Source organism: Haliotis cracherodii, unplaced genomic scaffold (assembly GCF_022045235.1).
Source record: "Haliotis cracherodii isolate W230 unplaced genomic scaffold, xgHalCrac1.p SCAF_11, whole genome shotgun sequence".
Classification (NCBI taxonomy): domain Eukaryota; kingdom Metazoa; phylum Mollusca; class Gastropoda; order Lepetellida; family Haliotidae; genus Haliotis; species Haliotis cracherodii.
Window position 1 is genome coordinate 3,292,117 of NW_027266266.1, and position 22,098 is coordinate 3,314,214.

The following is a 22,098-nucleotide window of genomic DNA, read 5'->3' on the forward strand; positions in this document are numbered from 1 at the left end:
TGTATTCATACACAGTTTCTGAAGCTACTTCATAGAATGAAAATATGTCTTAAACGTCAATTTTACTTTCAGAATGACGCTGAATAAAAAAACAAACAAACATGGCTGCCGATTATATGGAACTGTATGATGAATGGGGCAGTTCACGCAGGCATTGTATTCATACACAGTTTCTGAAGCTACTTCATAGAATGAAAATATGTCTTAAACGTCAATTTTACTTTCAGAATGACGCTGAATAAAAAAAAAAAAAAAACATGGCTGCCGATTATATGGAACTATATGATGAATGGGGCAGTTCACGCAGGCATTGTATTCATACACAGTTTCTGAAGCTACTTCATAGAATGAAAATATGTCTTAAACGTCAATTTTACTTTCAGAATGACGCTGAATAAAAAAACAAACAAACATGGCTGCCGATTATATGGAACTATATGATGAATGGGGCAGTTCACGCAGGCATTGTATTCATACACAGTTTCTGAAGCTACTTCATAGAATGAAAATATGTCTTAAACGTCAATTTTACTTTCAGAATGACGCTGAATAAAAAAACAAACAAACATGGCTGCCGATTATATGGAACTATATGATGAATGGGGCAGTTCACGCAGGCATTGTATTCATACACAGTTTCTGAAGCTACTTCATAGAATGAAAATATGTCTTAAACGTCAATTTTACTTTCAGAATGACGCTGAATAAAAAAACAAACAAACATGGCTGCCGATTATATGGAACTATATGATGAATGGGGCAGTTCACGCAGGCATTGTATTCATACACAGTTTCTGAAGCTAATTCATAGAATGAAAATATGTCTTAAACGTCAATTTTACTTTCAGAATGACGCTGAATAAAAAAACAAACAAACATGGCTGCCGATTATATGGAACTGTATGATGAATGGGGCAGTTCACGCAGGCATTGTATTCATACACAATTTCTGAAGCTACTTCATAGAATGAAAATATGTCTTAAACGTCAATTTTACTTTCAGAATGACGCTGAATAAAAAAACAAACAAACATGGCTGCCGATTATATGGAACTATATGATGAATGGGGCAGTTCACGCAGGCATTGTATTCATACACAGTTTCTGAAGCTACTTCATAGAATGAAAATATGTCTTAAACGTCAATTTTACTTTCAGAATGACGCTGAATAAAAAAACAAACAAACATGGCTGCCGATTATATGGAACTATATGATGAATGGGGCAGTTCACGCAGGCATTGTATTCATACACAGTTTCTGAAGCTACTTCATAGAATGAAAATATGTCTTAAACGTCAATTTTACTTTCAGAATGACGCTGAATAAAAAAACAAACAAACATGGCTGCCGATTATATGGAACTGTATGATGAATGGGGCAGTTCACGCAGGCATTGTATTCATACACAGTTTCTGAAGCTAATTCATAGAATGAAAATATGTCTTAAACGTCAATTTTACTTTCAGAATGACGCTGAATAAAAAAACAAACAAACATGGCTGCCGATTATATGGAACTATATGATGAATGGGGCAGTTCACGCAGGCATTGTATTCATACACAGTTTCTGAAGCTAATTCATAGAATGAAAATATGTCTTAAACGTCAATTTTACTTTCAGAATGACGCTGAATAAAAAAACAAACAAACATGGCTGCCGATTATATGGAACTATATGATGAATGGGGCAGTTCACGCAGGCATTGTATTCATACACAATTTCTGAAGCTACTTCATAGAATGAAAATATGTCTTAAACGTCAATTTTACTTTCAGAATGACGCTGAATAAAAAAACAAACCAACATGGCTGCCGATTATATGGAACTGTATGATGAATGGGGCAGTTCACGCAGGCATTGTATTCATACACAGTTTCTGAAGCTAATTCATAGAATGAAAATATGTCTTAAACGTCAATTTTACTTTCAGAATGACGCTGAATAAAAAAACAAACAAACATGGCTGCCGATTATATGGAACTGTATGATGAATGGGGCAGTTCACGCAGGCATTGTATTCATACACAGTTTCTGAAGCTACTTCATAGAATGAAAATATGTCTTAAACGTCAATTTTACTTTCAGAATGACGCTGAATAAAAAAACAAACAAACATGGCTGCCGATTATATGGAACTATATGATGAATGGGGCAGTTCACGCAGGCATTGTATTCATACACAGTTTCTGAAGCTACTTCATAGAATGAAAATATGTCTTAAACGTCAATTTTACTTTCAGAATGACGCTGAATAAAAAAACAAACAAACATGGCTGCCGATTATATGGAACTATATGATGAATGGGGCAGTTCACGCAGGCATTGTATTCATACACAGTTTCTGAAGCTACTTCATAGAATGAAAATATGTCTTAAACGTCAATTTTACTTTCAGAATGACGCTGAATAAAAAAACAAACAAACATGGCTGCCGATTATATGGAACTATATGATGAATGGGGCAGTTCACGCAGGCATTGTATTCATACACAGTTTCTGAAGCTAATTCATAGAATGAAAATATGTCTTAAACGTCAATTTTACTTTCAGAATGACGCTGAATAAAAAAACAAACAAACATGGCTGCCGATTATATGGAACTGTATGATGAATGGGGCAGTTCACGCAGGCATTGTATTCATACACAATTTCTGAAGCTACTTCATAGAATGAAAATATGTCTTAAACGTCAATTTTACTTTCAGAATGACGCTGAATAAAAAAACAAACAAACATGGCTGCCGATTATATGGAACTATATGATGAATGGGGCAGTTCACGCAGGCATTGTATTCATACACAGTTTCTGAAGCTACTTCATAGAATGAAAATATGTCTTAAACGTCAATTTTACTTTCAGAATGACGCTGAATAAAAAAACAAACAAACATGGCTGCCGATTATATGGAACTATATGATGAATGGGGCAGTTCACGCAGGCATTGTATTCATACACAGTTTCTGAAGCTACTTCATAGAATGAAAATATGTCTTAAACGTCAATTTTACTTTCAGAATGACGCTGAATAAAAAAACAAACAAACATGGCTGCCGATTATATGGAACTATATGATGAATGGGGCAGTTCACGCAGGCATTGTATTCATACACAGTTTCTGAAGCTACTTCATAGAATGAAAATATGTCTTAAACGTCAATTTTACTTTCAGAATGACGCTGAATAAAAAAACAAACAAACATGGCTGCCGATTATATGGAACTGTATGATGAATGGGGCAGTTCACGCAGGCATTGTATTCATACACAGTTTCTGAAGCTAATTCATAGAATGAAAATATGTCTTAAACGTCAATTTTACTTTCAGAATGACGCTGAATAAAAAAACAAACAAACATGGCTGCCGATTATATGGAACTATATGATGAATGGGGCAGTTCACGCAGGCATTGTATTCATACACAGTTTCTGAAGCTAATTCATAGAATGAAAATATGTCTTAAACGTCAATTTTACTTTCAGAATGACGCTGAATAAAAAAACAAACAAACATGGCTGCCGATTATATGGAACTATATGATGAATGGGGCAGTTCACGCAGGCATTGTATTCATACACAATTTCTGAAGCTACTTCATAGAATGAAAATATGTCTTAAACGTCAATTTTACTTTCAGAATGACGCTGAATAAAAAAACAAACAAACATGGCTGCCGATTATATGGAACTGTATGATGAATGGGGCAGTTCACGCAGGCATTGTATTCATACACAGTTTCTGAAGCTAATTCATAGAATGAAAATATGTCTTAAACGTCAATTTTACTTTCAGAATGACGCTGAATAAAAAAACAAACAAACATGGCTGCCGATTATATGGAACTGTATGATGAATGGGGCAGTTCACGCAGGCATTGTATTCATACACAGTTTCTGAAGCTACTTCATAGAATGAAAATATGTCTTAAACGTCAATTTTACTTTCAGAATGACGCTGAATAAAAAAACAAACAAACATGGCTGCCGATTATATGGAACTGTATGATGAATGGGGCAGTTCACGCAGGCATTGTATTCATACACAGTTTCTGAAGCTACTTCATAGAATGAAAATATGTCTTAAACGTCAATTTTACTTTCAGAATGACGCTGAATAAAAAAAAACAAAAAACATGGCTGCCGATTATATGGAACTATATGATGAATGGGGCAGTTCACGCAGGCATTGTATTCATACACAGTTTCTGAAGCTACTTCATAGAATGAAAATATGTCTTAAACGTCAATTTTACTTTCAGAATGACGCTGAATAAAAAAACAAACAAACATGGCTGCCGATTATATGGAACTATATGATGAATGGGGCAGTTCACGCAGGCATTGTATTCATACACAGTTTCTGAAGCTACTTCATAGAATGAAAATATGTCTTAAACGTCAATTTTACTTTCAGAATGACGCTGAATAAAAAAACAAACAAACATGGCTGCCGATTATATGGAACTATATGATGAATGGGGCAGTTCACGCAGGCATTGTATTCATACACAGTTTCTGAAGCTACTTCATAGAATGAAAATATGTCTTAAACGTCAATTTTACTTTCAGAATGACGCTGAATAAAAAAACAAACAAACATGGCTGCCGATTATATGGAACTATATGATGAATGGGGCAGTTCACGCAGGCATTGTATTCATACACAGTTTCTGAAGCTAATTCATAGAATGAAAATATGTCTTAAACGTCAATTTTACTTTCAGAATGACGCTGAATAAAAAAACAAACAAACATGGCTGCCGATTATATGGAACTGTATGATGAATGGGGCAGTTCACGCAGGCATTGTATTCATACACAGTTTCTGAAGCTACTTCATAGAATGAAAATATGTCTTAAACGTCAATTTTACTTTCAGAATGACGCTGAATAAAAAAACAAACAAACATGGCTGCCGATTATATGGAACTATATGATGAATGGGGCAGTTCACGCAGGCATTGTATTCATACACAGTTTCTGAAGCTAATTCATAGAATGAAAATATGTCTTAAACGTCCATTTTACTTTCAGAATGACGCTGAATAAAAAAACAAACAAACATGGCTGCCGATTATATGGAACTATATGATGAATGGGGCAGTTCACGCAGGCATTGTATTCATACACAGTTTCTGAAGCTACTTCATAGAATGAAAATATGTCTTAAACGTCAATTTTACTTTCAGAATGACGCTGAATAAAAAAACAAACAAACATGGCTGCCGATTATATGGAACTATATGATGAATGGGGCAGTTCACGCAGGCATTGTATTCATACACAGTTTCTGAAGCTACTTCATAGAATGAAAATATGTCTTAAACGTCAATTTTACTTTCAGAATGACGCTGAATAAAAAAACAAACAAACATGGCTGCCGATTATATGGAACTATATGATGAATGGGGCAGTTCACGCAGGCATTGTATTCATACACAGTTTCTGAAGCTACTTCATAGAATGAAAATATGTCTTAAACGTCAATTTTACTTTCAGAATGACGCTGAATAAAAAAACAAACAAACATGGCTGCCGATTATATGGAACTATATGATGAATGGGGCAGTTCACGCAGGCATTGTATTCATACACAGTTTCTGAAGCTAATTCATAGAATGAAAATATGTCTTAAACGTCAATTTTACTTTCAGAATGACGCTGAATAAAAAAACAAACAAACATGGCTGCCGATTATATGGAACTGTATGATGAATGGGGCAGTTCACGCAGGCATTGTATTCATACACAGTTTCTGAAGCTACTTCATAGAATGAAAATATGTCTTAAACGTCAATTTTACTTTCAGAATGACGCTGAATAAAAAAACAAACAAACATGGCTGCCGATTATATGGAACTATATGATGAATGGGGCAGTTCACGCAGGCATTGTATTCATACACAGTTTCTGAAGCTAATTCATAGAATGAAAATATGTCTTAAACGTCCATTTTACTTTCAGAATGACGCTGAATAAAAAAACAAACAAACATGGCTGCCGATTATATGGAACTATATGATGAATGGGGCAGTTCACGCAGGCATTGTATTCATACACAGTTTCTGAAGCTACTTCATAGAATGAAAATATGTCTTAAACGTCAATTTTACTTTCAGAATGACGCTGAATAAAAAAACAAACAAACATGGCTGCCGATTATATGGAACTGTATGATGAATGGGGCAGTTCACGCAGGCATTGTATTCATACACAGTTTCTGAAGCTAATTCATAGAATGAAAATATGTCTTAAACGTCAATTTTACTTTCAGAATGACGCTGAATAAAAAAACAAACAAACATGGCTGCCGATTATATGGAACTATATGATGAATGGGGCAGTTCACGCAGGCATTGTATTCATACACAGTTTCTGAAGCTAATTCATAGAATGAAAATATGTCTTAAACGTCAATTTTACTTTCAGAATGACGCTGAATAAAAAAACAAACAAACATGGCTGCCGATTATATGGAACTATATGATGAATGGGGCAGTTCACGCAGGCATTGTATTCATACACAATTTCTGAAGCTACTTCATAGAATGAAAATATGTCTTAAACGTCAATTTTACTTTCAGAATGACGCTGAATAAAAAAACAAACAAACATGGCTGCCGATTATATGGAACTGTATGATGAATGGGGCAGTTCACGCAGGCATTGTATTCATACACAGTTTCTGAAGCTAATTCATAGAATGAAAATATGTCTTAAACGTCAATTTTACTTTCAGAATGACGCTGAATAAAAAAACAAACAAACATGGCTGCCGATTATATGGAACTGTATGATGAATGGGGCAGTTCACGCAGGCATTGTATTCATACACAGTTTCTGAAGCTACTTCATAGAATGAAAATATGTCTTAAACGTCAATTTTACTTTCAGAATGACGCTGAATAAAAAAACAAACAAACATGGCTGCCGATTATATGGAACTGTATGATGAATGGGGCAGTTCACGCAGGCATTGTATTCATACACAGTTTCTGAAGCTACTTCATAGAATGAAAATATGTCTTAAACGTCAATTTTACTTTCAGAATGACGCTGAATAAAAAAAACAAACAAACATGGCTGCCGATTATATGGAACTATATGATGAATGGGGCAGTTCACGCAGGCATTGTATTCATACACAGTTTCTGAAGCTACTTCATAGAATGAAAATATGTCTTAAACGTCAATTTTACTTTCAGAATGACGCTGAATAAAAAAACAAACAAACATGGCTGCCGATTATATGGAACTGTATGATGAATGGGGCAGTTCACGCAGGCATTGTATTCATACACAGTTTCTGAAGCTAATTCATAGAATGAAAATATGTCTTAAACGTCAATTTTACTTTCAGAATGACGCTGAATAAAAAAACAAACAAACATGGCTGCCGATTATATGGAACTGTATGATGAATGGGGCAGTTCACGCAGGCATTGTATTCATACACAGTTTCTGAAGCTACTTCATAGAATGAAAATATGTCTTAAACGTCAATTTTACTTTCAGAATGACGCTGAATAAAAAAACAAACAAACATGGCTGCCGATTATATGGAACTGTATGATGAATGGGGCAGTTCACGCAGGCATTGTATTCATACACAGTTTCTGAAGCTACTTCATAGAATGAAAATATGTCTTAAACGTCAATTTTACTTTCAGAATGACGCTGAATAAAAAAAACAAACAAACATGGCTGCCGATTATATGGAACTATATGATGAATGGGGCAGTTCACGCAGGCATTGTATTCATACACAGTTTCTGAAGCTACTTCATAGAATGAAAATATGTCTTAAACGTCAATTTTACTTTCAGAATGACGCTGAATAAAAAAACAAACAAACATGGCTGCCGATTATATGGAACTATATGATGAATGGGGCAGTTCACGCAGGCATTGTATTCATACACAGTTTCTGAAGCTACTTCATAGAATGAAAATATGTCTTAAACGTCAATTTTACTTTCAGAATGACGCTGAATAAAAAAACAAACAAACATGGCTGCCGATTATATGGAACTATATGATGAATGGGGCAGTTCACGCAGGCATTGTATTCATACACAGTTTCTGAAGCTAATTCATAGAATGAAAATATGTCTTAAACGTCAATTTTACTTTCAGAATGACGCTGAATAAAAAAACAAACAAACATGGCTGCCGATTATATGGAACTATATGATGAATGGGGCAGTTCACGCAGGCATTGTATTCATACACAGTTTCTGAAGCTAATTCATAGAATGAAAATATGTCTTAAACGTCAATTTTACTTTCAGAATGACGCTGAATAAAAAAACAAACAAACATGGCTGCCGATTATATGGAACTGTATGATGAATGGGGCAGTTCACGCAGGCATTGTATTCATACACAATTTCTGAAGCTACTTCATAGAATGAAAATATGTCTTAAACGTCAATTTTACTTTCAGAATGACGCTGAATAAAAAAACAAACAAACATGGCTGCCGATTATATGGAACTATATGATGAATGGGGCAGTTCACGCAGGCATTGTATTCATACACAGTTTCTGAAGCTACTTCATAGAATGAAAATATGTCTTAAACGTCAATTTTACTTTCAGAATGATGCTGAATAAAAAAACAAACAAACATGGCTGCCGATTATATGGAACTATATGATGAATGGGGCAGTTCACGCAGGCATTGTATTCATACACAATTTCTGAAGCTACTTCATAGAATGAAAATATGTCTTAAACGTCAATTTTACTTTCAGAATGACGCTGAATAAAAAAACAAACATGGCTGCCGATTATATGGAACTATATGATGAATGGGGCAGTTCACGCAGGCATTGTATTCATACACAATTTCTGAAGCTACTTCATAGAATGAAAATATGTCTTAAACGTCAATTTAACTTTCAGAATGACGCTGAATGATATCAGATGTTTACCCTTGTGTCCTTACATATCATAAGGATCATACAGTGTCACAAACAAACATGTATTATGCTCACAAAAAACTTGCATAATACAATTTTTATTCCTAATATTATTGATGATACAAACACACTTGGGTAATAATCTCTGATATCTACCAGTGTTTAAGATGCAAGCCTGTCCAGCACTAACATACTACAGCTGGGACGAGTCCGAATATACTACCCGGGTACCCACCCCCCTATTACCCAAAGTAGGTCTCAAGAGATAGGTACAAAATGTCCGATTGGGCATTTTTTTACCATAGCCCTGGCAAAATGTATTTAGATACATGTATTAAACAAACTGGTCATTCATACACTGAAGTTGACTTAAGATATATCTTTATTCAACCATATGAAAAGTCAGAAGGAATGGGTGCATAGTCAGAAAGAAATGCGAATATTAGTGACTTGTAGTGTAACCATCAAGTTCCAGATAATTTTTGTCATTAAACAATATATCACGTGACTAACCACGGGTCCGGGAAGTCCTGTGGGTATCTGGGTCCTACTCAGTACCCACCCGACCCGAGTACCCGAGTTACCTGTCCCAGCCCTATGACATACATATAACATCCAGGGCCCCGTTCCACAAAGCGATCTTAGCACCACGACTGTAGTAAGTCAGTGTTAAAGAATGGGAGTTACGATCAACTTAGCGCTAAGATCACTTTGTGGAACGGGGCCCTGGAGTTTAACCCAGTCACCTACTGCTGCTGTTCTCGACTCTCCTGGTTGTCCTCATCTAGTTGGCGCCGCTTCTCTGACGTCACCACCTCCACCACCAACTGCAACATCAACAACACTATTATCTTCAAACACAGGACACAGGCAAAGACCAGTTGACCCTGGTGCCTCTTCTCTCACATGACCACCGGATCCTGTTAGTCACCACTTACGGCAAGCATAGTCGCCTCTTACAACAAGCATAGTCGCCTCTTACAACAAGCATAGTCGCCTCTTACGACAAGCATAGTCGCCTCTTACGACAAGCATAGTCGCCTCTTACGCCAAGCATAGTCGCCTCTTACGCCAAGCATAGTCGCCTCTTACGACAAGCATAGTCGCCTCTTACGACAAGCATAGTCGCCTCTTACGACAAGCATAGTCGCCTCTTACGACAAGCATAAGGCAGTAACACTAGTGGAGGCAGACACTGATGTAATCATGGTAATTATATGTAGTAATTGTCTGTGGTAGCAAATGATTCATCTACTGATAAATCATATCAAAAGCTGTCATGGCCTGAGTTGAGGTGCAGCCAATAGCAGTGGGTTGAGCTTACCATAATGGTTTTGTACGAGAATTAGAGTTATCTGCCCTTGCACATGGACATAGCAAGCTCCTTGCCAACGTATGATACCCTTATTGTACTCTTGGTAGCATTTGAGGATTTCACAATGTAGTGCTGTGTGAATTCTGAGTTAACTTCTGCATTTCAATTTGAAAATAATCTCGTAACAGGGTACGTACATTACCCATGGAGTCGGTGGAGGTCCACACTGCAGGGAAGCGGCTTCGGATCTCGTTGTGGAGAACATAGTCGCTGATACTCTGGACCTCTGGGGAATAACAATAGACCATTCATTTGGCCCATATTTCCACACCACTCAGCGGCATTCTCAAATTGCTATTATTACTGGATCAGTGTGCACTCGAGAATCTTTCTCAGCTCCCTGGGGAGAATACAACCTAAGCTGCCTCTTAAGCTCTAGAATGTTAACAACCACATAGTCATCTCATCCTACCCGGTACCCATTCACTGCTAGGTGAACAGAGACACATTTCGAACAAAGTCACTTGCCCAAGGAGACACCACATGTGGTACATGTGCTTCAGTGTGGGGCAGGACCGAAGCCCTAGAAATTCTCAGGAGCCAAGCTGCCGAAACACGGTCACCCATCCAAGGACTCTCCGTGACCAACACTACTTAACTTTCCCTGATTTGTGACCCGTGCGCTGTACACACAACCACAAGCCCCACAAACAGGAGCAGGTCAACTCAAGTGATGTCATCACACTACTTTGGTTCAGACATCATGACCCGTGCGCTGTACACATGTGTCTGACAAATATCCATATTCTCAAGTCGCAGCATTTGACATGGAATGTAAAAGCTTGGAAAACCAATTCTGTATTTTCTGTGATTGCAATGATTACATTTCCTCTAATACTGTAGTCTGCAAATTTGTCTGATAAAGCAACAATCTGTGAGTTCAATTGGATTAGTCAGACATGCACATTTATAATATCTAGCAGTAAACAGTAGTCTCTCCATATTTCAATGAGCCAATGAGACCTCCCTGCTCACACCCGAGTACATGATTTTCCAAACAATGAGACCTCCCTGCTCACCCCCGAGTACATGATTTTCTAAACAATAAGCCCTCCCAACTCACCTCTGAATACATCAATTTCTAAACAATGAGCCCTCCCTGCTCACCTTCAGTTTTGTGGACCACGAACATGTCGCCCTCCTTCGCTGTGACAAACTTCTCCGCCACTTGTGAACAGAGTTGCTGAAGAACCCTCTCATCAACCTCCCTTTACAATCAACATAAAAAAACACTATTCATCCAGTCCCTGCAAACTGGTGTCGTGTGGGTTTTAGAGCTTTATAGGACTCAAAAATACCATGATACTTCCACAAGAAAATGTGATGGCAAATGATCACGATGTAACTGTCATCATGGAGTTTGGCAAGGTTGAGGGAATGCCCATTTATAATTTCAAAATAAGTTGCTGATTTGCTAATCAAAAATGCAGGGTTACTTCACAATATTTTGATGATACGCACAAGTTTTATTTTTGTAGCATATCTATAATGTTCTTTGCGTATTTGATACGCTTTGAATTTATTTTACTGCATATTTCTGCATTTCTGATGCGTATTTTACGCAGATATGCAGCTTATCTTGAGCTCTGAACCATAAATAGATATCCTACATGAATGCATATGTATTTGCATAATTTAATGTCTTGAAATGCAAGAGATTAAAAATTTTAATGAAAAAATTTAGTTTGCATTAAGAGTTTGTATTATCATTTTGGGGGTATGGTTAAAATTTTACTTCAGAATGTTTTAATTTTAGCTGCAGAAATTTGGTAAATTTACTGCAGAATTTGGTCAAGTTTACCGCAGAATTTGGACTGGCAGGTGGCCCAGTCATGTAAGGTGCTACAATTCACTGTGTAAAGTCACATCACCTATACCGGCACTTCAGAATTGAATAAACATTACTGAAATATTGTTCAATGCGGCGCGGAACTCAAGAGAGGAACCCCTAGAGTGCCATGCTGCATGAGGAGGCTACCTACCTACTGAGTCCCTGGAACAAGGAACCCCTAGAGTGCCATGCTGCATGAGGAGGCTACCTACCTACTGAGTCCCTGGAACAAGGAACCCCTAGAGTGCCATGCTGCATGAGGAGGCTACCTACCTACTGAGTCCCTGGAACAAGGAACCCCTAGAGTGCCATGCTGCATGAGGAGGCTACCTACCTACTAAGTCCCTGGAACAAGGAACCCCTAGAGTGCCATGCTGCGTGAGAGGGCTACCTACCTACTGAGTCCCTGGAACAAGGAACCCCTAGAGTGCCATGCTGCATGAGGAGGCTACCTACCTACTGAGTCCCTGGAACAAGGAACCCCTAGAGTGCCTTGGTGCATCAGGAGGCTACCTACCTACTGAGTCCCTGGAACAAGGAACCCCTAGAGTGCCATGGTGCATGAGGTGGCTACCTACCTACTGAGTCCCTGGAACAAGGAACCCCTAGAGTGCCATGGTGCGTGAGAGGGCTACCTACCTACTGAGTCCCTGGAACAAGGAACCCCTAGAGTGCCATGCTGCATGAGGTGGCTACCTACCTACCTACTGAGTCCCTGGAACAAGGAACCCCTAGAGTGCCATGCTGCATGAGAGGGCTACCTACCTACTGAGTCCCTGGAACAAGGAACCCCTAGAGTGCCATGCTGCATGAGGAGGCTACCTACCTACTGAGTCCCTGGAACAAGGAACCCCTAGAGTGCCATGCTGCATGAGGAGGCTACCTACCTACTGAGTCCCTGGAACAAGAAACCCCTAGAGTGCCATGCTGCGTGAGAGGGCTACCTACCTACTGAGTCCCTGGAACAAGGAACCCCTAGAGTGCCATGCTGCATGAGGTGGCTACCTACCTACTGAGTCCCTGGAACAAGGAACCCCTAGAGTGCCATGCTGCATGAGGAGGCTACCTACCTACCTACTGAGTCCCTGGAACAAGGAACCCCTAGAGTGCCATGCTGCATGAGGAGGCTACCTACCTACTGAGTCCCTGGAACAAGGAACCCCTAGAGTGCCTTGGTGCATCAGGAGGCTACCTACCTACTGAGTCCCTGGAACAAGGAACCCCTAGAGTGCCATGGTGCATGAGGTGGCTACCTACCTACTGAGTCCCTGGAACAAGGAACCCCTAGAGTGCCATGGTGCGTGAGAGGGCTACCTACCTACTGAGTCCCTGGAACAAGGAACCCCTAGAGTGCCATGCTGCATGAGGTGGCTACCTACCTACCTACTGAGTCCCTGGAACAAGGAACCCCTAGAGTGCCATGCTGCATGAGAGGGCTACCTACCTACTGAGTCCCTGGAACAAGGAACCCCTAGAGTGCCATGCTGCATGAGGAGGCTACCTACCTACTGAGTCCCTGGAACAAGGAACCCCTAGAGTGCCATGCTGCATGAGGAGGCTACCTACCTACTGAGTCCCTGGAACAAGAAACCCCTAGAGTGCCATGCTGCGTGAGAGGGCTACCTACCTACTGAGTCCCTGGAACAAGGAACCCCTAGAGTGCCATGCTGCATGAGGTGGCTACCTACCTACTGAGTCCCTGGAACAAGGAACCCCTAGAGTGCCATGCTGCATGAGGAGGCTACCTACCTACCTACTGAGTCCCTGGAACAAGGAACCCCTAGAGTGCCATGCTGCATGAGGTGGCTACCTACCTACTGAGTCCCTGGAACAAGGAACCCCTAGAGTGCCATGCTGCATGAGGAGGCTACCTACCTACCTACTGAGTCCCTGGAACAAGGAACCCCTAGAGTGCCATGGTGCGTGAGAGGGCTACCTACCTACTGAGTCCCTGGAACAAGGAACCCCTAGAGTGCCATGCTGCATGAGGAGGCTACCTACCTACCTACTGAGTCCCTGGAACAAGGAACCCCTAGAGTGCCATGCTGCATGAGGTGGCTACCTACCTACTGAGTCCCTGGAACAAGGAACCCCTAGAGTGCCATGCTGCATGAGGAAGCTACCTACCTACTGAGTCCCTGGAACAAGGAACCCCTAGAGTGCCATGCTGCATGCGGAGGCTACCTACCTACTGAGTCCCTGGAACAAGGAACCCCTAGAGTGCCATGCTGCATGAGGTGGCTACCTACCTACTGAGTCCCTGGAACAAGGAACCCCTAGAGTGCCATGCTGCATGAGAGGGCTACCTACCTACTGAGTCCCTGGAACAAGGAACCCCTAGAGTGCCATGCTGCATGAGGAGGCTACCTACCTACTGAGTCCCTGGAACAAGGAACCCCTAGAGTGCCATGCTGCATGAGGTGGCTACCTACCTACTGAGTCCCTGGAACAAGGAACCCCTAGAGTGCCATGCTGCATGAGGAGGCTACCTACCTACCTACTGAGTCCCTGGAACAAGGAACCCCTAGAGTGCCATGCTGCATGAGGAGGCTACCTACCTACCTACTGAGTCCCTGGAACAAGGAACCCCTAGAGTGCCATGCTGCATGAGGTGGCTACCTACCTACTGAGTCCCTGGAACAAGGAACCCCTAGAGTGCCATGCTGCATGAGGAAGCTACCTACCTACTGAGTCCCTGGAACAAGGAACCCCTAGAGTGCCATGCTGCATGCGGAGGCTACCTACCTACTGAGTCCCTGGAACAAGGAACCCCTAGAGTGCCATGCTGCATGAGGTGGCTACCTACCTACTGAGTCCCTGGAACAAGGAACCCCTAGAGTGCCATGCTGCATGAGAGGGCTACCTACCTACTGAGTCCCTGGAACAAGGAACCCCTAGAGTGCCATGCTGCATGAGGAGGCTACCTACCTACTGAGTCCCTGGAACAAGGAACCCCTAGAGTGCCATGCTGCATGAGGTGGCTACCTACCTACTGAGTCCCTGGAACAAGGAACCCCTAGAGCGCCATGCTGCATGAGAGGGCTACCTACCTACTGAGTCCCTGGAACAAGGAACCCCCAGAGTGCCTTGCTACATGAGGAGGCTACCTACCTACTGAGTCCCTGGAACAAGGAACCCCCAGAGTGCCATGCTGCATGAGGTGGCTACCTACCTACTGAGTCCCTGGAACAAGGAACCCCTAGAGTGCCATGCTGCATGAGAGGGCTACCTACCTACAGAGTCCCTGGAACAAGGAACCCCTAGAGTGCCATGCTACATGAGGTGACTACCTACCTACAGAGTCCCTGGAACAAGGAACCCCTAGAGTGCAATGCTGCATGAGGAGGCTACCTACATACTGAGTCCCTGGAACAAGGAACCCCTAGAGTGCCATGCTGCATGCGGAGGCTACCTACCTACTGAGTCCCTGGAACAAGGAACCCCTAGAGTGCCATGCTGCATGAGGTGGCTACCTACCTACTGGGTCCCTGGAACAAGGAACCCCTAGAGTGCCATGCTGCATGCGGAGGCTACCTACCTACTGAGTCCCTGGAACAAGGAACCCCTAGAGTGCCATGCTGCATGAGGTGGCTACCTACCTACTGAGTCCCTGGAACAAGGAACCCCTAGAGTGCCATGCTGCATGAGGAAGCTACCTACCTACTGAGTCCCTGGAACAAGGAACCCCTAGAGTGCCATGCTGCATGAGAGGGCTACCTACCTACTGAGTCCCTGGAACAAGGAACCCCTAGAGTGCCATGCTGGATGAGGTGGCTACCTACCTACTGAGTCCCTGGAACAAGGAACCCCTAGAGTGCCATGCTGCGTGAGGAGGCTACCTACCTACTGAGTCCCTGGAACAACAGCTTCTTGCTGAGATGTTCCCTGATCAGGTCCTCCTGGCTGTTATTCAGGAATGACACACCCTTGTACATCATCTGGTTGAAATATACAGCATTATACAACCTTGTACATCATCTGGAGAAACATACAACATTATACAACCTTGTACATCATCTGGAGAAACATACAACACTATACAACCTTGTACATCATCTGGTTGAAATATACAGCATTATACAACCTTGTACATCATCTGGTTGATATATACAGCATTATACAACCTTGTACATCATCTGGAGAAACATACAACATTATACAACCTTGTACATCATCTGGAGAAACATACAACATTATACAACCTTGTACATCATCTGGAGAAACATACAACATTATACAACCTTGTACATCATCTGGAGAAACATACAACATTATACAACCTTGTACATCATCTGGGGGGACATACAACACTATACAACCTTGTACATCATCTGGGGGATATACAACACTATACAACCTTGTACATCATCTGGGGGAACATACAACACTATACAACCTTGTACATCATCTGGGGGGATATACAACACTATATAACCTTGTTCATCATCTGGTTGAAATATACAGCATTATACAACCTTGTACATCATCTGGAGAAACATACAACATTATACAACCTTGTACATCATCTGGAGAAACATACAACACTATACAACCTTGTACATCATCTGGTTGAAATATACAGAATTATACAACCTTGTACATCATCTGGTTGAAATATACAGCATTATACAACCTTGTACATCATCTGGAGAAACATACAACACTATACAACCTTGTACATCAACTGGGGGATATACAACACTATACAACCTTGTACATCATCTGGGGGAACATACAACACTATACAACCTTGTAATCATCTGGGGGGATATACAACACTATATAACCTTGTACATCATCTGTGAGGATATACAACACTATACAACCTTGTACATCATCTGGGGGAACATACAACACTATACAACCTTGTACATCATCTGGGGGGATATACAACACTGTACAACCTTGTACATCATCTAGAGAAACATACAACACCATACAACCTTGTACATCATCTGGGGGGATATACAACACTATACAACCTTGTACATCATCTGGGGGGATATACAACACTATACACCCTTGTACATCATCTGTGGGAACATACAACACTATACAACCTTGTACATCATCTGTGGGGAACAAGGTTGAATAGTATTGTACATCCCCCCAAGATGATGTACAAGGTTTTTAGGGTTGTAAAGCGTTAGCTCATCACACCGGGTTCGATTCCCGACATGGGTACAATGTGTAAAGCCCATTTCTGGTGCCCCCCGCCGTGATATTGCTGGAATATTGCTAAAAGCGGCGTAAAACCATACGCACTCATTCCCTGTACACAAGAACAATAACACTCACGGCTTGAAAGTCAAAGTTGTATCTGCATAAAAATTCAACACATGATGACTGAAAAAGAAAGAAAAACATATCAACTGAAGACAAGCCGAAGGGAGACAACTGGGGTCAGTTACAGTTTGTTTGTAGCTGCTTAATGTTTAACTCGGCAAGACTGTGACTGACGTTATGAGCAACGATCCATGCCAAGTCACCGAGTCAGACCACCTGATCCAATAAGTCGCCTCTTATGACCAGTTCCAGTTCCCGTGGGTGTGAGGATATATAGTGTGAGGTTATATTATTGCGTTCCCAGTTTACTGCAGTGTTCCCGTTTACAGGTAATTACCAGTTTTTTACCAGAAAATCTAGGCAATTTAGGCTTGGACTGGTAATTCATGTGACTGCCAGTCCCTGCGACTGGCAAATAAAGTACCTTATAAATCTGTGTTGTTGAACAAAACCTTGGCGATATTATATGTTTCAAACAAAGTCTGAACTTGTCTGAATTCATCAGGGTTCCCCTTGTCTATTTTTAGTGCAAGGAAGTAGCATTTTGCTTTGCTTCGAGGTTAAATAAATATTTGTAGTGACTTACCCTCGAAATATTCAGAAATAAAAGAAACTTGTGACTGAACTTTGTGTGTATGACGTGTAGATCTAACTTCAGTTACTTCTTAGATGACCTCATGGCATTGAACATGTTGAAAGAATTAAAACCAGGTATTTTTCATGCGTTTTTTTATTTGTTGAAAGTTGGGACTGACTAAAATGTAGAGTTGCCAGTCCACCAGGACTGGTAGTTTCACACTCTGCGGGAACACTGGTTTAATGCAGTAATCCCCAAGAAAAGACCACTTCACCACTCAATGATAGAAGTGTCCGTCTTGAGATATTAACTTATACATGTTTACACTGGAAAGCATCACGAAACAAGCTTTAGTTGTCACACAGCTGGCACATCAGCTTCATGGTAGAGATGTTGTTTGTTTGTTTGTTTGTTTGTTTGTTTTTTAACGCCGCACTCAGCAATGTTCCAGCTATGTGACAGTGGTCTGCAAATCAAGTCTGGACCAGACAATCCAGTGATTGTTATCATGAGCATTGATCTATGCAATTGGGATACGATGACATGCATCAACCAAGTCAGTGAGCCTGACCACCCGATCCGGCTAGTCGCCTCTTACAACAAGCATAGTTGCCTGGTAAGGCAATGGGATGCTGAAGACCTATTCTTACCATGCTTACCCGGTTTTTAACGGGTCATCAGAGATGTAGAAAATGTAACAGTTTGGACACCATGAAACGTATGAAAGCTCAGGAGAGCTACAATTCTATGAATCAAGTAAACACACAAAGACCTCAGCAAACCGTCTTACTTGGATCAGGAAGCGAGGATCGTGAGGCCCAAACGATCGGGGAAACAGATGGAAGTTGAATGTGCGAACGGAGTACCTAGTGAGAACAAAATAAAACATTTGTCAATTTCCATCTCATCAACTCATTCACTCCGACACAATACCTCTCAGCATGACAATCTGACAGCCCCTCCCTGAACTGGGGATCAGGGGAACCCAAGCAAACACCGACTGCCAAAAGTAAATGAAGGCTGCATGAGTTCTTGAGCCAATCAGATGTCAGCTTTCTAAAATGATTTGCCTTCATTCCTTCACCACTTTGACTACAATTTATAGTTTCAACAAAAGATAACAACACAGATTACACAAACATTTCTTCGACGGAACTACCTCTTGGATGGAAAAGGCATGGTTGTCAGAATCGACATTGCGACTAAAATAGAATGGTGCTGCCTTAAATTATTTAATTAGGAACTGGTCATTAAGTTCGTTTTCTGAGTGCTTCCTTGTGTGACCTGACACCTTGTGTGCCCTGACAGCTCGTGTTCCCCGACAGCCGGTGTTCCCCAACAGCTCGTGTTCCCTGACACCTTGTATGCCCTGACACCTTGTATGCCCTGACAGCTTGTGTTCCCTGACAGCTTGTGTTCCCTGACAGCTTGTATGCCCTGACAGCTCGTGTTCCCTGACACCTTGTATGCCCTGACAGCTTGTGTTCCCTGACAGCTTGTGTTCCCTGACAGCTTGTATGCCCTGACAGCTCGTGTTCCCTGACACCTTGTATGCCCTGACACCTCGTGTGCCCTGACACCTTGTGTACCCTGACACCTTGTGTGACCTGACACCTCGTGTGCCCTGACACCTTGTGTGACCTGATACCTCGTGTGACCTGACACCTCGTGTGACCTGACACCTCATGTGCCCTAACACCTTGTGTGCCCTTACACCTTGTGTACCCTGACACCTCGTGTGACCTGACACCTCGTGTGACCTGACACCTTGTGTACCCTGACACCTCGTGTGACCTGATACCTCGTGTGACCTGACACCTCATGTTCCCTGAAACCTTGTGTGCCCTGACACCTTGTGTGACCTGACACCTCGTGTGCCCTGACACCTCGTGTGCCCTGACACCTCGTGTGCCCCCATGGCTGCATGATATCCTCACCTGTTCTCTGTGCCCTGCTTCACAAAGGCGGACACACCTGCAATATGAAAACACTGATGAGCAACTGGAGCAGGTGTCACGATGCTCAGAGAGCATAAGATCGGGGTTCAATTCCTGGCTGCGTCATACCAAAAGACGTTAAGAGATAGTACTTGTTATTACTTTGTCTGGTGCTCGAAATACTGTGTCTGAGTGTGTATTTATTTGAAACAATGGAACAGAATCTCAGTGACTCCAAACATACACACTATGTACCCACCTATCTGACACACAGTCAACTGGGAGATGCTACTATGTACCTACCTATCTGACACACAGTCAACTGGGAGATGCTACTATGTACCCACCTATCTGACACACAGTCAACTGGGATATGCTACTAGGCACCTACATATCTGACACACAGTCAACTGGGAGATGCTACTCTGTACCCACCTATCTGACACACAGTCAACTGGGAGATGCTACTATGTACCTACCTATCTGACACACAGTCAACTGGGAGATGCTACTATGTACCCACCTATCTGACACACAGTCAACTGGGAGATGCTACTATGTACCCACCTATCTGACACACAGTCAACTGGGTGATGCTACTATGTACCTACCTATCTGACACACAGTCAACTGGGTGATGCTACTATGTACCTACCTATCTGACACACAGTCAACTGGGAGATGCTACTTCTCAGCTTCCTGTATCTGTCTCCTCCGCTGTCAAACAAACTGAAATAACCAAATACAAAGATCATTCAGAAACCAGTTTCAACATAAGAATCATAACCTTGCACAACTTGTACCACTTACATTATTCCACGGATGAAATATGATAAATTTTAAAAATATCTATTGAAAACTTAACATACTGTCTTTCCAGTAAAAAGTTCGCTTTGAGCGAGTAAGTGAGTGAGTTCGATTTTACGAGGCTTTTAGCAATATTCCAGCAACATCATGGCAGGGGACACCAGAAATGGGCCTCACACATTGCACCAATGTCGGGAATCGAAACCGGGTTTTCGGCATGACGAGCAAATGCTTTAACCACTAGGTTAAATGAATAAAGCGGCGTAAAACCATACTCACTCACTCACTTATAAGAGTTGGCAAGAACGGGGACTGGGTGGGCTTGGATGTTTACATGTCGACGGACAGAAATGGCGAGGATCCATACTGTCACTAGATTTTGTGGTCCAGACTAATATTTCTGATTTGGCTTAAAACGACATTCACACACTCGCAGGCTAATGTTGGGTTTTTGTCCAGCCAAGACGAGCCAAGTATTTTCCATATTGAGCCACCATTGTGACCACTGAATCCCCACTTGTGGTCTCTGTGTTGTGTGGGTTAGTGACATTTATTATAGTCACATGGTCTTTCTACTGGAACAAGCATGAGTTGCAGGGCGTGACTAGCCTGGGAGGAGGACAAGGTGAAGACATACCTGTATTTCATGCTGTCATTCACAGTCAAGCCTGTGAATTCTGTGTCAATAGCTGAAGTGGAAGACATAACTTGATCACACAAAGACAGCTGTATATCAATGCTATGGTATAATATAGGTGGGCATGATAACATGACACTGTTCTATTCTTCCAAATAAAACAATTATAAATTAAATTTAATAGGTAGGTATGGAGGAAATGTTACATGTATTTCGGGAGGAGCCATGAAAACTGGTTACATAAAATGAGGAGGGGAGGGGTGTCATCAACATATGATACAGTCCTAAGACAAATCCTCACACCCCAGCGCCACCCTAATAATTTGTTGGCTATTCTGGTATTGTTGTCTAAGAATTGAGAAGGTTATATTTTACATATATGTCTGACGAGTAAATATTTCTTGCGAATTGGGTGTGAAACAGTTTATGGTCTGTGTTCTAGTATATATGTCACTGTGAGCGATGTTTCTTCATTTGCCTTAGTATGTCTGCATATTTGTAAACAATGTGGTTTAGCTTGATACCAAGATACGATTGCTGAAATAAACATCATGCTTCTGTTGAGTATTACTTTGGCGTTTTCCACAAAAAAAACTCATACCAATGAAATCTGCTTGCTTTACAGACTTCTCTATAAGAGGCAAATAATTTTCAAAGTTGCTTTTCGTCACTTCACACATTTTGACAGATTTAAATTTGGATAAATTCTCAAAAACACCGGGGA

The 22,098-nt window shown here is 41.5% G+C and overlaps 1 protein-coding gene across 1 annotated transcript in view; it reads right to left on the reverse strand.

Moving 5' to 3' along the window:
* LOC139455240 (pre-piRNA 3'-exonuclease trimmer-like) overlaps positions 1–22,098 on the reverse strand; it is a 36,026-nt gene extending 13,928 nt beyond the window's left edge. Inside the window, exons 1-10 of the mRNA XM_071236786.1 lie at positions 21,976–22,098; positions 21,375–21,426; positions 20,586–20,659; positions 19,931–19,967; positions 18,784–18,859; positions 17,429–17,476; positions 15,974–16,068; positions 11,407–11,507; positions 10,437–10,525; positions 9,675–9,751 (exon numbers count right to left, since the gene is read on the reverse strand). Of these exons, the coding sequence (XP_071092887.1) occupies positions 9,675–9,751; positions 10,437–10,525; positions 11,407–11,507; positions 15,974–16,068; positions 17,429–17,476; positions 18,784–18,859; positions 19,931–19,967; positions 20,586–20,659; positions 21,375–21,426; positions 21,976–22,054 (728 nt within the window). The 5' untranslated portion in view covers positions 22,055–22,098. The remainder of the gene's footprint in view (positions 1–9,674; positions 9,752–10,436; positions 10,526–11,406; positions 11,508–15,973; positions 16,069–17,428; positions 17,477–18,783; positions 18,860–19,930; positions 19,968–20,585; positions 20,660–21,374; positions 21,427–21,975) is intronic.